The sequence below is a fragment of the Ambystoma mexicanum genome, chromosome 2p (assembly GCF_040938575.1).
Source record: "Ambystoma mexicanum isolate Mex_15411 chromosome 2p, UKY_AmexF1_1, whole genome shotgun sequence".
In the NCBI taxonomy this organism is placed as follows: domain Eukaryota; kingdom Metazoa; phylum Chordata; class Amphibia; order Caudata; family Ambystomatidae; genus Ambystoma; species Ambystoma mexicanum.
The window spans coordinates 1,368,685,787-1,368,701,288 of record NC_090923.1 but is presented as its reverse complement, the minus strand read 5'-3'; the positions used below and the strand labels follow the sequence as shown (position 1 = coordinate 1,368,701,288).

At 49.5% G+C, this 15,502-nt stretch overlaps 1 protein-coding gene across 11 annotated transcripts in view; it reads left to right on the top strand.

Annotated features, from left to right (window-relative positions):
• The window catches only part of USP22 (ubiquitin specific peptidase 22), a 1,065,482-nt gene that overhangs the window by 190,946 nt on the left and 859,034 nt on the right, over positions 1-15,502 (top strand). For 7 of the 11 annotated variants that reach the window (XM_069645750.1, XM_069645745.1, XM_069645754.1 and 4 more), the window contains 2 exons: positions 13,535-13,648; positions 14,068-14,112. In XM_069645750.1, the coding sequence (XP_069501851.1) occupies positions 13,535-13,648; positions 14,068-14,112 (159 nt within the window). The remainder of the gene's footprint in view (positions 1-13,534; positions 13,649-14,067; positions 14,113-15,502) is intronic. The other 4 variants (XM_069645753.1, XM_069645752.1, XM_069645748.1 and 1 more) reach the window with 1 other exon arrangement.

Genomic DNA, 15,502 nt, shown 5'->3' with positions numbered 1-15,502 from the left:
GGTCATTGCATTATAGCACATAGGGGTCATCCAACATAGCACCATTGCAAGGTTTATCAACATCTTTGATATATAATACTGCTGACCCCCCCCCCCCTATAGCTTTAGGGCGGGACGAGGGTGGTTGTATAGTTGCATGTCTTTGCATTCATTGACCCACGACCCTTCCATCAGCCAGTCAGTCATGTGGGGGTTGCTGGTCTGTAAATTTCTGTGGGATACACTGCTTCCATACACCCAATATTTGGAGAAGATCTCTGGTGCCTTTTTGGGGACATCTCCCCACACACCAAACAATACACTCATTGGTGACTTCTCCTGTTGCTTCCCTACTCTGGTAGCTAATAGCTCATCCCAGATAGTAACAAGTACTGGGCACGTCCATGGCATATTTGTGTCCTGCATCCTCGCACCCATATCTTTGACAACAGCCATCCTGAACAGGGTATAGTGCCCTCAGTTTACGCAGTGTATAATGCAGCATGTGTAGTACCCTTTACTGAATCGGTTTCATTCTCCTATACATTGACAATGACCTGGTGAACGAGTACATAGCCTACTACTGTCCATCTGTTATATTGAGAGCCAACTCCTCTGCCCACTTCCTCCGTGATTTGTCTACCACCTCTGGGGTCCCCCCTAGAATCACCTTATACAGGCAAGCTAGTATTTTCCTGCAGCCATAGGAGTTGGATATAAGCACAAGCAGCTAATTATCAGGAGGCTCTAATGGGTAGCATTCCCATAGTTTATGCACCACGGCCCTCACTCTATATAGTTGTAGCAGTTTTGTGGGCGTACCCTTAAGCTACTCCAAAGTGTATGGTGTCCAGAACTGCCCCTCCACGAAAAAAATCTCCTCTGGCCTGATATCCCAGTTTATTCAGTATGATTTCAGCAAGGCATCCTACGTTCGGAATTACCTGGGAAGTTGGTACGGGCAGCTCTCACCGGTTCTTGCAAAAAATGGTTCTCCAGGTAAGTGACTTTGTCTGCACAGGATCAAACGGGCAGTCATCATCCAATATCAACAACTGTATGTCCGAGGCGCCCGCCACTGCCTTTTCTAACTTAACATGAGGTGGGACGCCATCTAGCCCATACCAGTAAGATGCCACCTGTGCCTGGCCAGCCAACCAGTAAATCTCCATGTGCGAGAAGTAAACCCTTCCCTATCATAGGGTTGCTCCCATTCTTTTTCCTAACAGCCCGAGAGTGCCACAAAAACCTGGACATACTGTTCTGCAGATCTCTGAAATACAGCCTACCCAGCCACCTTGGTACATTTACAAAAAGATCTAATTTAGGTACCAATATGTTAATCAATGATAAGTCTGCATCCAATGGCTGTTTTTGAGATACGTATTCTGTTATATAAGAGCTGTTTCCTTTTTGCATGTTGTGACCATTATAGACAAATATTTGAAGCTATCTGGTGCCCATTGAACGGCAAATATTCCAAAAGGTCGGGCAGTATTATCAGTCAAAGGGAAAACTTCAGTTCTTCAGCATGGATTCACATGCTCATGAATATTCCCCGTTGTCAGGCCGGGAATCCTCAGTATAGAAAAAATCAGTATCAGTTTCGTTTCTGATCTGTCTTTCTTAGTAGTAACCAATCACTGGTCTCTGGGTCATACTGCCCCCAGCCAATGACTGCCCTCTTCCTAAGCCCCGCCTCTGGCAGCCATCCTCAGATTTTTACCGCACGTTCAAGTGTTGGGAGTCCTCGTGCTGTAGCTCTCGAGCTTTTGCTGCGGTTTCGCGCTTTTTCAGGAGATTTTTCTCATTTTTCGGTTAAATAGAGCCTCAAGCTCCACCGTTTCAACATCCGATCAGCGGGGATCCGTTTCGGAGCTTTCTACGCCCCTCAAGGGTGAAGATTCCGTCGAGTTATGCTTTTGGAGGATTCCAGAAGTTCCGAGGCCTACACTGGACATGGCCCAGGAGAAAGGAAGCTCGACGCCCGGGAAGCTGTTCAGGACCTGCCCTGGATGCCAGCTTCAGAATGTTTTCAAGGAGGATGAGCATTCGTTATGCCTCTACTGTCTCATGAGGACAAGACGCACAAGGAGAAGGACTGTGCGTTTTGTGGGAACATGTCGGAGCGGACCATGAAGGATTTCCACCTCCGTCTCGCCAACTGGCTGGAAGGGAAGAGCCCGTCGGGCAAGAAAAAGAAAAAAGTCCGAGCGGTCTTCTAAGTCCTGTGAGGGTGCCCCGGCGACAGGGGCCCAACAAAAGGCTAAGCACCGCGAGTCCGCGGGCACCGGGAGCGCTGAACGGTCAGGCTCCTTGGCTGCCAGGCAGGGCGCATCTTCCCCGGCGCCATCAACCACGGGCCAACGCTCTGGCTCGGGTATGAGGAAGTCCGAAAACCCGGCGAAGCTTCTGGAGAGGCCCCGGTCGATCTCAAAGATTCCGGCAGAGGGGGAGCGAGGCTCGGACCCTCCCCCCAAGGTGAAGGCCCCAGGCGTCCAGAAGGTGATGATGGCCTTAATTCACCCTGCTAAGACCTCGATTGACGATGTCGCCGTGGCCCTGGCTCAGCCTGTGGAGGCTACACCAGTGGAGGCGCCCTCAGGACCCAGAGTCTCCCTGCCACCGCGGAGGGAGTCGTCTTTCAGGCCCATTGAGAAGACACCCCCCCCCCCCACCCCACGAAGTCCTCGTTGGAAAAGGTGGGGGAGGGGCTGGTGGCCATCGTGGATACGGACACGACCTCTGAAGAAGAGCTCATCGAAGTCGTGGAAGAGGCCCAGCCCATCGGGAGGGATCCCGACCAGGGCGACGACGAGAGCGACGGTGTCGCCGATGAGGCTCCTCAAGAGCCCATGCGCCCGTCGTTTCCGGCGCCGCAGGACACCTCAGCGGCCATTTTGTCAGCGATTCAGTCCTTCTGCTCGGAGATGAGGACAAGGTTGCCCCTCCCCCTGACGGAGGTACCTGAGCCAGACCCGACGGGGGAACCGGAGCCAGGACCTTCGGAGAGTCCACCCCATAAGAGGACGCATCCTACGCCACCTCTCCCACCTCTGCGGTCTGCTCTGCCTTCCCCCCGGTCTACTACCCACGGGGATGATACAGGCACAGACACGGCTACGACAGGTACAGATGACGACGGAGGCGATGACAGGACGTTTCCCCCGTCGCCCCCCTGCTCGGGCGTCCCCGCCCGACGAGATTGGATCCTTTCATGCCATGATTTCCAGGGCATCCGAGCTTTTCCAGCTCTGCCCAGAAGAAAAGGAAGGGTTCCTATACCAACGGCGCAAGGCTAAAAGGAAGACGGTCCTCGCCGTACCTCTTCTTGAAGACATCTGGGATGAGGGGCTCGCCCTCCTCAAGAACCCTGCCACGGCGCCGGCAAAGAGGGACCGGTAAGAGAAGAAGTACCGGGTCCCCGACGCTGCCCCCTTGTGCCTTCGGGCACAACCTACCCGGATTCGGTCATCTCGGCGGCGGCCAAGAAGAAAGCTGGGGGGGCATCGGCCTCGACATCAACTTCCCCGCCGGATGGCGAGGGCAGGAAGTTGGACACGATGGGACGATGGATCATCTCATCCGCAGCGACGACTATCAAGGCGGCCAACGCCCTGGCTATCGTATCCCGCTATGACCGGGAGTTGTGGTTCAAAATCGCCCCTCTGTTAGACTTCCTTCCGGATGCCAAAAGGGCTGAGGCCCATGAAATCCTACAGGAGGGGGAGATTGCTTCGGACCACGGTGGCAACGGACATCGCCGACACCGGTTTCAGTCAGTTGGGCAATGGCGTTTGCTTGAGGCGACGAGGATGGCTCAAGGCCACGGATTTCTGCCAGGACGTACAAACCAAGGTTTTGGACATGCCCTTGGGGAACAACCTGTTTGGGAAGGGGGTTGATGAGTCCCTTCAGGCCATCAAGACAGACGGAGACTGCCCGGGCACTGGGAGTGCTTCAACAACGACTGCCATCCTTTCAGAGCTCTGGAGGCTGACAAGGTGCCTCTAAGGGATCCGGCAGTGGCTCCTCCACTTACCGCCAAGCGGCAAGATCTTCGTACCAGGAAGCCTACAGGGGACGCGGCAAGTCAGGTGGTGCCCGTCGTCCACAAGGAGGCAAGGCGGCCTCCAAACAAGATTGAACCGACCGTGGGGTCGGGCCCCTGCCGAAGTGCCCCGGTGGGAGGACGGTTGGCGAGGTTCGTCAGCGTGTGGGAGTCCATCTCCACCGACCGTTTGGGTGCTGGACGCCCTAGCCCAAGGGCACGCCCTCGAGTTTCAGAAGAAGTGCCCTCGCGTTCCACCCGTGGCCAGGAAGGAAAATCACGTCCCTCAGCTACTGTTGGAAGTAAGGGCGATGCTCAAGAAGGGTGCCATCGAGCTCATCCCAAAGAGTCTTCGGGGCTCCGGAGTTTACTCAAGGTACTTCCTCGTAAAAAAGAAGACCGGAGTATGGCGCCCCATCCTGGACCTACGACGACTGAACAAGTACATCAAGGCACAGAAGTTCCGTATGATCACCCTCCAGCATGTGCTGGGACAGCTGGAGGAGGGCGATTTCCTGTCGTTGTTGGACTTGGAGGATGTGTACTTCCACATCCCCATTCTGAAAAGACACCGAAAGTTCCTCAGGTTCGTTGTCCAAGGGCGGCACTACCAGTTCAAGGCCCTCCCGTTCGGATTGAAGTCAGCACCCAGGGTGTTCACCAAGTGCCTCGCACCGGTGGCGGTGCGGCTGCGCCTACAGGGGATCCACGTCTACCCCTACCTGGACGACTGGCTCATCCGGGCAAGGACAAGGGAGCTCGTCGTGGAGCACGCTGCGAAGACCGTCCAGCTGCTCACGGGCCTCGGATTCTCCATCAACTTTCCGAAATCACACCTGGTTCCGTCGCAAGTCGCCCCGTTTCTGGGAGCCGAGCTAGACACAGTGGCGCAGCTGGCCTCGCCGTCGGAGGAAAGGACCAGGACCATTCTTGGCAAAGTGCAGCGTCTGCTGGCCACGGACATGGCCAGGGTAAGATCTATCAAGTCCCTCCTCGGGATGATGTCCTCTTTCATTTATCTGGTGAGCCTTTGCAGGCTTCGGATGAGACCCTTACAGGAGTTCCTCGATGCCCTCTGGATCCAGTCGACTGGCAGCTTCGAGGACAGGATCCCTCTCCGAGACGTTCCGTCAGGCGATCCGGTGGTGGTGTACCCGCGACCATCTGTCGGCGGGCACGGACTTTCAGACCCCAGCTCACCAGGTGACGGTGACGACGGATGCCTCCCTGGAAGGTTGGGGAGCACACTGCCTTTGGCTCCCGGAGGAGAAGTCTCTCCACATCAACATCTTGGAGCTCCACACGGTGTTCTGGGCCCTCGGGTCCTTTCTTCCGTCCCTCAAGGGCAAGGTGGTGAGGATCTTCACCGACAACACCAACACGATGTTCTACATCCAGAAGCAGGGCGGAACCAGGTCCCCGGCCCTATCCAAGGAAGCCCAGGATCTGTGGCATTGGGCCGTCGCCCAAGGGATGTTTCTGGTGCCTCTTCATCTGGCAGGAATTAAAAACACGATCGCCGACTCACTCAGCAGGGAGCTGCGCCACGAGTGGGAACTACGCCGGGATCAAGTGGATCGACTCTTCCAACGATGGGGCGAAACCCCAAATCGATCTCTTTGCGACGGCGATGAATTCCAAGTGCCGGAGGTTCGCCAGCAGGTTCCCCAGCCGAGGAGCATGGGTGATGCTTTCTCGTTCCCCTGGGACGGCCTATTTCTTTATGCGTTCCCTCCGCTGCCGTTGCTGCTCCGGCTCATCAACCAGCTCAAGAGGTCCCGGTGCAGGATGATCCTCGTCGCACCGGCGTGGCCGAGGCAGATCTGATTCCCGGACCTTCTGGACTTGTCAACGTCCCCACCAATCAAGCTGCCGACGGACACAGACCTTCTCTCCAGATAAGGAGGCGCCATTCTTCACCACAACCTGGAGTCGCTGAACTTGCAGGCCTGGCTCCTGCAGCACTACAGTTTGGGGGGGTACGACATCCCGGCCGACTGCAGAGAGGTTCTTGCAAAGGCCAGGGCGTCCTCGAGTGCTACGGACATAAATGGAAGAGGTTCTCTGTCTGGTGCCGTGCACAGAAGATTAACCCTCTGCGGATTACGGCCCCTCAAGTACTGCCGTACCTACTGTTGCTGGCCAAAGCTGGACTGGCTCACGCCTCCATCAAAATACATCTGGCTGCAATCTCCCGATATACCAGGACGACGGGACGGGCGTTCTTGTGGTCTCATCGCCTGGTGAAAGAATTCATGAAGGGACTATTCCGATCATTCCCGCCGGTGAAGGCTCCTGCCCGGCCGTGGGAGCTTAATGTGGTGCTGACCAAGCTCATGGGGGGGGGGCCCATTCGAGCCTATGCATTCGGCGTCTTTGAAGTTCCTGTCGTGGAAGACCGCTTTCCTCGTGGCCATCACCTCCGCACGACGAGTGGGAGAGATCCAGGCCCTATCTTGCAAGCCTCCATACTTGACTTTTCATGACACGAGGGTGGTGCTAAGGCAACACCCATCCTTTATGCCCAAGGTGCCGTCAGACTTCCACCTCAACGAGCCCTTGGTGTTGCCAGTTTTCTTCCCGTCGCCTTCGTCGCCGGCTGAGAGGACTCTGCACTCGCTGGATGTAGCTAGAGCGCTGAAGTTCTACGTGGACCGCACAAAGAGTTTTCGGAAGACGTCACAACTGTTTGTGAACTTTGGGACTGTGAATCAAGAGAACGCTCTCTCGAAGACTTCCATTTCCAGATGGCTCTCCGGCTGCATCATGCACTGTCACTGGTTGGCAAACCGACAGCTGCCCGGCCGTCCGAGAGCCCATTCGACCAGAGCGATCGCTGCTACCATGGCATTCCTGTCTGGTGTGCCCCTGCTGGACATCTGCAGGGCTGCGACTTGGAGGTCGACGCACACCTTCACAAGATTCTACTGCGTCGATCGGGACTCCAGGGAGGAGTCCAGGGTCAGCCAAGCAGTGCTGCGCAACCTGTTTGCCTAAGGTGAGCCTGGTGAGGAGGTAAGAGTTGCTTAATGTTGAGCCTGTTGCCACCTCCCGTGGTTGTGCATGTGTGTACTGCTATGTATTCTCTTATTCATGAGCATGTGAATCCATGCCAGACCCCATGCTGGAGAAGGAACAAGTTACTTACCTGTAACTGTTGTGCTCTAGCATGGGTCTGGCATGGATTCACATGCGAACCCTCCCGCCTACCCCTCTGCGGCTCTTCACTTGGTCATACTGCCACTTTACGTGCTACCAAATCTGAGGATGGCTTCCGGAGGCGGGGTTTAGGGAGAGGGCAGTCATTGGCTGGGGGCAGTATGACCCAGAGACCAGTGATTGGTTACTACTAAGAAAGACAGATCAGAAACGAAACTGATACTGATTTTTTTTTTCTATACCGAGGATTCCCAGCCTGACGGGGAATATTCATGAGCATGTGAATCCATGCCAGACCCATGCTGGAGAACAGTTACAGGTAAGTTACTTGTTCCATTTGTAATAATTCACAGTGAAACCAGAATATTTACCAATTTGAGGAATATCAGCCATGATAGCGTCCAGGTTATGTTGGGGGTCTGACCTAGAGCAATGCGTTTGCATATGAGTGATCTCTGGTTGTACTGCTATCCAAATTCCCTTCCTCCTATGCCGTTGTCTGATCACATCCGCCATGGGTTCGATAGCTAGGGCAAATAGCAGGGGCGACAGGGCATAACCCTGACTTGTCCCCCTGCTCGGCTCCAATGCTTCAGACTGTCCCACGTTAACCTGAACGGTGGTGGTGTGAGTATAAAACCTTAATGTTCTGAGGGTATAGGCCAAAATGACCGCAGTTAAAGTTCCGACAAAAAGTCGTAAATGCATGCAACCAAAGGTTCGGTCCCCCGCTCGCCTCCTCTTCTCTCCTCCATGCCCCCTAATGTGGGGGTCGCAGAGGGAGAGGGGCGCAGCGGGGACCGGTGCTGCATTAATAACGCAGCTCCCCCATGGCAGATTGCTGGGCTCCAGCAATCTGCCATGGGGGAGCCGCATTCTAAAAAACACTGGCAGAGCAGTTTCGGTCCCCCGCTCGCCGCCTCTCCTCCATGCACCCTAATGTGGGGGTCGCAGAGGGAGAGGGGCGCAGCGGGGACCGGTGCTGCATTAATAACACGACTCCCCCGTGGCAGATTGTCACGGGGGAGCCGCGTTAAAAATAATGGGGAAGGGGTGACTTACATCTCAAACGCGTCAGCAGCAGCAGCAGGGAACACAGGACACCACAACGCAGCCTGGACGCGCGATCCAAATGCAGGAAAGCGTACGTCCAGGCTGCGTTTATTTAGTTTCATGGCCACGCCCCCACCACATCGCACTGGCTGAGCATGTGCATGGGAGCCAGTGGCTCCCCATTGCACATGCTCAGTTCAGTGCAGCAGAAAAAAAAAAACGTTAATCTTTTCCTTCTTCGGCAAGGCATCACGACCCATTCCAAGCATGGTGACACACCCCACAGATTGAAGAGCTCTGCATTAGAGCTCTGCATTAGAGCTCTGCATTAGAGGTAGGTTAAAAAAAACGATATAAAGTATTGAGTGGAGGTTGCGGGGAACACCCATGCAGCAAACCCGAGGGGGAAAAAAGAAAAAAAACTGACTGCAGGGGTGTCCCCCGCAACACCCCGCTCACTATACTGCCTAGTATAGTGAGCGGGGGTTCCGGGGGGAAACCTCTGCAGCTGCCTACAAAAATAAAAGGGCCCTGCGGCGCCGGTTCCCGATCACGGAAGTGAAAGGGAACCCGCGCTACAGGGACACAGCTTGTCTTGAAAGGTATGTAGGGTGTGTTGTGGGTTTTAAATGTATGTTCGCATTGCAAATGTACAAACCTTTTTGTGGTGCGTACATTTCTCATGCAGACCCGTATTGAGCTAGCTGCCCCCCCCTCCCCTATTTACATTTATGTAAGATAGCAACCAAAAAAAATGACCAAGACACCATGTTGAACGCTTTTTGAACAGCCAGCCCTACCGCCTGAACCGCAGACAATATACGGGCCGTGATATTAAACAGATAGGAGATTCAAAGACTTATATCTGCCTGGTATAAATCCAGCCTAGTCATGGTGTATATGGGAGGGCATCAGGGGAAGCAGCCTATGGTCTAATTTTAGCATACATTTTCGTATCTATGTTAATGCGGGATAATGGCCTATAAGAGCAGCATACTGCACCTTAGCTTCCCAGATTTCAGAAGTATTACAATAGTGGCCTCTGAGTGTCTGTGGAAGTTGCCCGTTCTGTACAGATTAAACAGGTACAGGGACAAGAGTGCCCCATACTAAATATAAAATTCTGCAGTGAGCCCATCGGGCCGGAGGACTTATTTCTCGGTATCTTTTGTATTCCCTTCATTATTTCTTCCACCGTAAAGGCGATATTAATCTGCCCCCTAACCCCGTCCGAGAAGACAGACCTAGGGATGGTCTCCAACGCCTACAAGCACTCTTCACTCGCGCCTGGTATAGCTCCTCGTAGAAACGTGCAAAAAACATCACTGATACTCTGGGCTAAATAATGCATATTTTTATGCTCCTCATGCACCCAAATTATATAGTTCGTACCACTGTTACAACCGAATTAAGTTGCGCTCTACCTGGCTGCTCTCCTTCCCCAGATCTCCTAGCCGCAACAGGTCTCGCCAAGTTTTTCACCTCCATATGGGCATGCTGTTTTAAATGCCTCTAGATGCATCTTATATCTGCCAGTGTGGTGCGGTTTGGCGCAGCCGCATATCTGTTTTCCAAAGTTTTGATCTCGGGTTCACTAAGGGCTATGTCTTTGCGGATACTCTTAAGCACGCCAAACTCCCTAGATTTGGCCATCCCCCTGATGAATACCCTGATTGTTTGCCAAAGAGTACCTTGTGACACTGTATGATTGTCATTAGTTTGAAAGAGTGCAGATGTATTATTCAATACTCATTAACTCCAGGTCCTGTAGCGCCAGCAACTTGAAGTGCCAAGCTGCGAATCCCAGGGTTTCCCACCATACCTCAAGGAGAGCTTTATTGATGAGTGATCCGAATATGTAGGGGGGAGTAAAATGGCTGCTGATGTTGGTCCTGACAGGCATCCGAGACTATGAACAGGTCTATCCCAGATGGCATGTCGTAAGAGAATCCCTGTGTCGCCGGGTGCAAAGTCCGCCATGCATCTCAGTGCAAGCCTAGCCATGTGGCTCAAAATACAGCCTGCTGCCTTCGAAAGCGGTCTTGGCGCCTTACTCGTGCGGTCCAGATCCAGGTTTAATACAGTATCTGAACCCCTGCACATTTAATTGGTATCAAGGGGTAGATCAGAAGGATTTCTGCCAGGTGTGTATAAAGACTGTCATCCATTTTGGGCCCATATGTGTTTGCCAGAAACACTTCCTTATTCAGCATCTTACAGTGAATCACAACATAACGACCATCTGGGCCCACATGTGAGTGCAACAACTCAAATTTAACGCGTTTTTGAAGCTGGGTCATGATCCCCATGGATTGCGTTGAGAAATTAATGTAAGACCTATTGGTCTCCATCCCTTAGCAAGGGCATCATTCATATTTCCACTCGCATGGGTTTCTTGCAAGAACAATATATGTACACTTAGTGGATTTACATGGGCAGCTATTCTCCTGACTTGGGAATAATCCTGAGCCACTTTACATTCCAGTTCAATACATTAACAGTCCCCACTGAGGCCTAAAATACAAATGCCTAGTCTCATCACATATCCCCAATCCAACCAAGTATGAGCTACTATTGGCAATGGTTTGTACCTTGTGCTTGCCAAAACGATTTTCAATTAACATTTCCCCAACAGCCCCCACCGTCCTCATCACTCCCCCTGCCCCCACCTCCATCACTGCCCCTCCCCAACCAGGGCCAAGTCAATCCCACTCGCCCGCCACCCGCCTCAACAGAAACACCAGTACCATACCAGTAACCTTGCATAGGGGTACCACTACTTCACTTCCGTCAGCCTCCGATGTTATCCCACCCACCATTACCAAGGATAAATGAACAATAAACTTGATTGCCTGCTATAGGTTTCTTCTCAGAACGTCATTAGAAACTTACATTATCAGCAAGTGTTTAACAACTCAATGAAACAAGACTGCCCACATATGCAGGCGTTGGTTACAGCCAGCATGCTAGGAATTGGTGTAATGCAGTATAATCAACATGTGGAAGAGGCCACCATCTCCTGCTCCATCGTTGTCGCATGGGAGGCGGAAGGCTTATGGAATCTATGATCACTGCGCCGCCCGTAATTCCGCCGATGTAAATGTCGGCGACCATTACGGCGCAGCGCAGTGATCAGATATTTCACTGTGGCCGCATCCCTCATACCCCGCCCTCCCCCCACCCCCGGCCACTTACCTTAACGGCTGCACACGCGGAAGTGTGCAGCCGACTTCCCTCGATCCTGGTGGCGGCATTTCCCACCCACTTACGTGGGTCAGCACTGGCGCACAGGGTCTTTTTTTTTTCTTTGAACTTTCTTGTCCCCTGCTCTCCTTTTAATGGAAGCGTGGGACACTCCTGACCCCCGTTAACACAACTAAGTGGAGTGGGGGACACGGACACCCCCGCTTATCTTATGTCACGGTAATGGGGGTGTGCATTTTTTTTTTACCATGTAAAGGCGCAGAAATCGTATCAGGAGACAGCATTGTCCCAGTAATGGTACAATTCCGTGGTTATGTTGGCTTCTATAAAGGCCACAGCCGCCTCCGGTATCTTGAAGGTTTTCCTCCGATGTTGTACTAGAAGACTTGCTGGGAAGAGTTTTGCATAGGAGATTACTCTTTCTCAAGGAGGGAAAGATCACACCCGGAGATGCTAGGGGCTTTCTGACAGCAGATGGTCTTAGAGACAGTGAGTGAGTGGGCTGCTTTATACAGAGGCATTTCCTGAGGCTAAGGGAGATGCAGTCATTATGCAGGCTGCTCAGCAGCGCCCCCTCAAGGCTACTCTTTCAGATATTATCTAAGTTGGAACTCCTAATTGGTAATAATGCCTTATTATATTGCCTTTTTTATTGCGGTTGAGTGCCAGTTGCACAACCTCCGCACATTTATAGGCACCATGTTTGGCATTCTCATCTTGTAAGTTTTTTTTAAATGTGGCTGCCTACATTAATATGGAACATGCAATTTGTGACCAGTTCTTGCCAGCTCTACATTGGCTTTTGCTTGACGGTTCTTGCATTCGATTGCACATTGCCATATCTCTTGAGATGAAGCATTAACCCTTAATTCACTGGGAGGTATCTGCTTTAGGTGGACCCAATATATGGTACAGCTTGTGAAAATGGCTTTGTCGTTTTTGTAAATAAGTTCCCTGCTTAGGGTTCAACAGGTCAATATCCGGGCAGTGCACAAGAACACAAAGCTAGTTTTTAATAAAAGGGTGTTCATTAGTTGTATGATAACTTGGCTGTCATTTCATTGACAGCAGTTTTTTACGAGTTTTTGTCGAAAAAACGAATTGAAATGTTTTTTAAAATTATTTTGGAGGGGCCTCCCCCACCCAAGCCCCCTCTCCTCTTCCTATTTTATTATTCGCGACACCAACCCTCTATATGCCCTTTCCCACCCCCAAACAATTTTGAGTTTTTTCCGACAAAATCACTTCGTAAAAACACCTTTACTTAATACTGTAAAGAAAATGTATGTTAATCGTCCCTCCTTTTTTACTGTTGAAATTAGTTGGTTTGCTAATGCCTAAAGCAGGGTGCAAAATGTGCACACTACGCTAGCCATTGGCCATTGGCTATTGATAATTGTCTCTCGACAAGTAAGAAATTGTTTGCTATGTGTAGAATTGAGGTGGCGGGTCACTTTATGGCAGTAAAGTGTGGCTTGCAACCTGAAATCTTTAACCTGCCTAAAATGCACTATTCTAGCCCCAAAATATGCATTTGGGTCCATAGTTCCTCTAATTTTCCTCTAGTAAATTAATTTTAGGCATTTGACGCTAGATGATGAATTCCAATGCTGGTGAAGGTTAACTTGCTGAGACTCCTCCACGACCTTGACATCACATGGTTGTATGTGATCCATCTGTTTTCTCTTCTTTTAATAACCTGTATTATGGGTCATCAAAAGCCACTATTCTAGTTAGTATCTCTGCCTAATCTATTCGAAATGTGTTCATAATATTTATGGCACCCGCATTTCACTCAAGTTTTGAACGTGCAAGTAATTTACAAGATGCATGAAATTTGTCAGCCAATGAATTGTTAATCTCTCTTGCTGAAGGGGTGTCCAGCTGAAACGCTTTTTCTGGTTTTAGCAATGCCAACTTCAGGCTAACAAGTTCCATGTGTACGAAAGTGCTAATCCTTTATAGCTGAAAAGGCTTAAACGTGCTTCACTTCAATTCGTTTTCTGCTTCTTCAAACATCTAATAAATGTGGAAAACATAGTGCGTTATGCACTCTTTTTCATGCATCTTGTTTTCTTTCGTTTGCAGCCATAGACCTTTTGTATGGGGGTATATATTGCTTTATGTGTCAAGATTACATTTACGACAAGGACATGGAACAAATTGCCAAAGAAGAACAACGGAAAGCTTGGAAACTACAAGGTCTGATTTTATTTGAGCACATTGAATAATGTGGGTTCTGTGGAAGTGCAGATCACTAAAGCAAATAATAATTTGTAAGAAAAACAGAAGGGGGAATTTTTGTAAGATAGTTAGCTTTGTTTTCCTGTCTGTTGTAAGTCGATAAATTGAAATCAAATTGTAAACTCATGTCACCAGAACAATTTGTATCCTTCATGAACAGTTTTATACTTATCTGGGCTTCTATTGTATTTTAGCCTAGCTTTATGCAAGATTGCCTAAGTTATCCTAAATATGGATTATAAAATGTAACGAGCAATATTGCTTCAGTTTTTATTAAAGTAATTTGTCCACTTTCACACATTATAGTTGGATATATTCTCTATGCACACTTTTGTTTTATTATTCAGTTTGCTTTCCCTAATTTTTTTCTTTTTTAGCTTTCACCCCAACAATGGTTTCTCCTTACCAGTATACCATGACAGGTAAGAGGCTTGGGCTAGAGACGCACTTTTCACACAAGCGTCCCTTTTGTGATATCCTGCCGCTCTTAGACAAGATTGATGGTCAGGACTGGCAACCCTTTTAGTGTTAAATGTGTTGTGTTTTTTTACACTATGGGGAACAAATACTCAAGCTTGGACAGCGCTCACAGATGTGTTCTTGGAATTCCAGCTTCCCCCTTCTCCCTAATAGAGCCTCTTTGCACTGCCGTAACCCATGCTATATAATGTGCCTGATTTTAGTTGGATATCCTTACGAAAGTCTTGCCAAAAACCTATCCAGCCATGATTAGCGTTTGTGCAAAATGTGAACCTTGCAGAGGTTTGATGGCATGTTAGGAAGTGGGAATCATATAATCTGCTTGCTACAAAACTTGGAAGGCCTTGGATTCCGCGAGCACAGCTGTACTCTACATGCATCAACAATTACACATAAATACAAATCTCATTCATGGATGTCACTTCAATTAGAATTTTTTTTTTTTTCCCGATGGCACAGATTCACTTTTACTCAACACACCTCATTGGATAATCTCCACCAAGAATATTAAGCACATGCACTTGCTGCACCCAATATAACATGGCATTTTGAATGTAGTTGCTAAATTTTACAATTAACTAGTCTTATTTCTTTTCTCTTGCCTTACAAATGATACATTATTGGTTTTTACTTAAATTAGAGTCCTACGATGCTGGTACTACAGTGAATATTTGTAAAGGATTTTTTTGCACATGTCACAAATTTGTAGTCCTTTTTCAGCTCCACGTTTTTATACAGCACAAAGTTCACACTTTATTGTTTAGTGATGTATTGTAAAATTGTAGTTATATGGATTTATGGATCTTTCTGCCCACCCACCTAGCATATTCAGATTTTTTTCAAGCCTATTTTGAGACATTGCATTTTGTAAAATAATTGAATTATTTACTGTGCGAAAGACAAGAAGGGCAAACTTAACAATGTTATCCCAGCTTGCTTCTGCACTCAAATATTAAGTGCGTCCTAAGCCCTTTAATTTCTAAAAGTGGAATATTAGTCTTAAGTGACCACATGCCTGTTGATGGTTATTGAACTTACATTGGCATGCTTGAATTTGAGGCTTTTAGGCTACGTACTGCACGTATTGAATTATCTTTGCATTCTTACAGCCGTAGCTAAAACCTGTCCGTCTGTGGCATGGTGTGATGTTTATTGATCGTAGATAAGAATGCTCTGCTTGGTATTCCCTTCGCCAGCTTCTTTTTCTTGTTACTTAATGATATTAATAAAGCCAATTCATTCTTTTAACTGCCAAAATCGGTTTATTGCATTCTTTATGTATTGGTGCTGTCCATATTTAGTACATTAGCCTTTAATTTTACGTTTGATTCT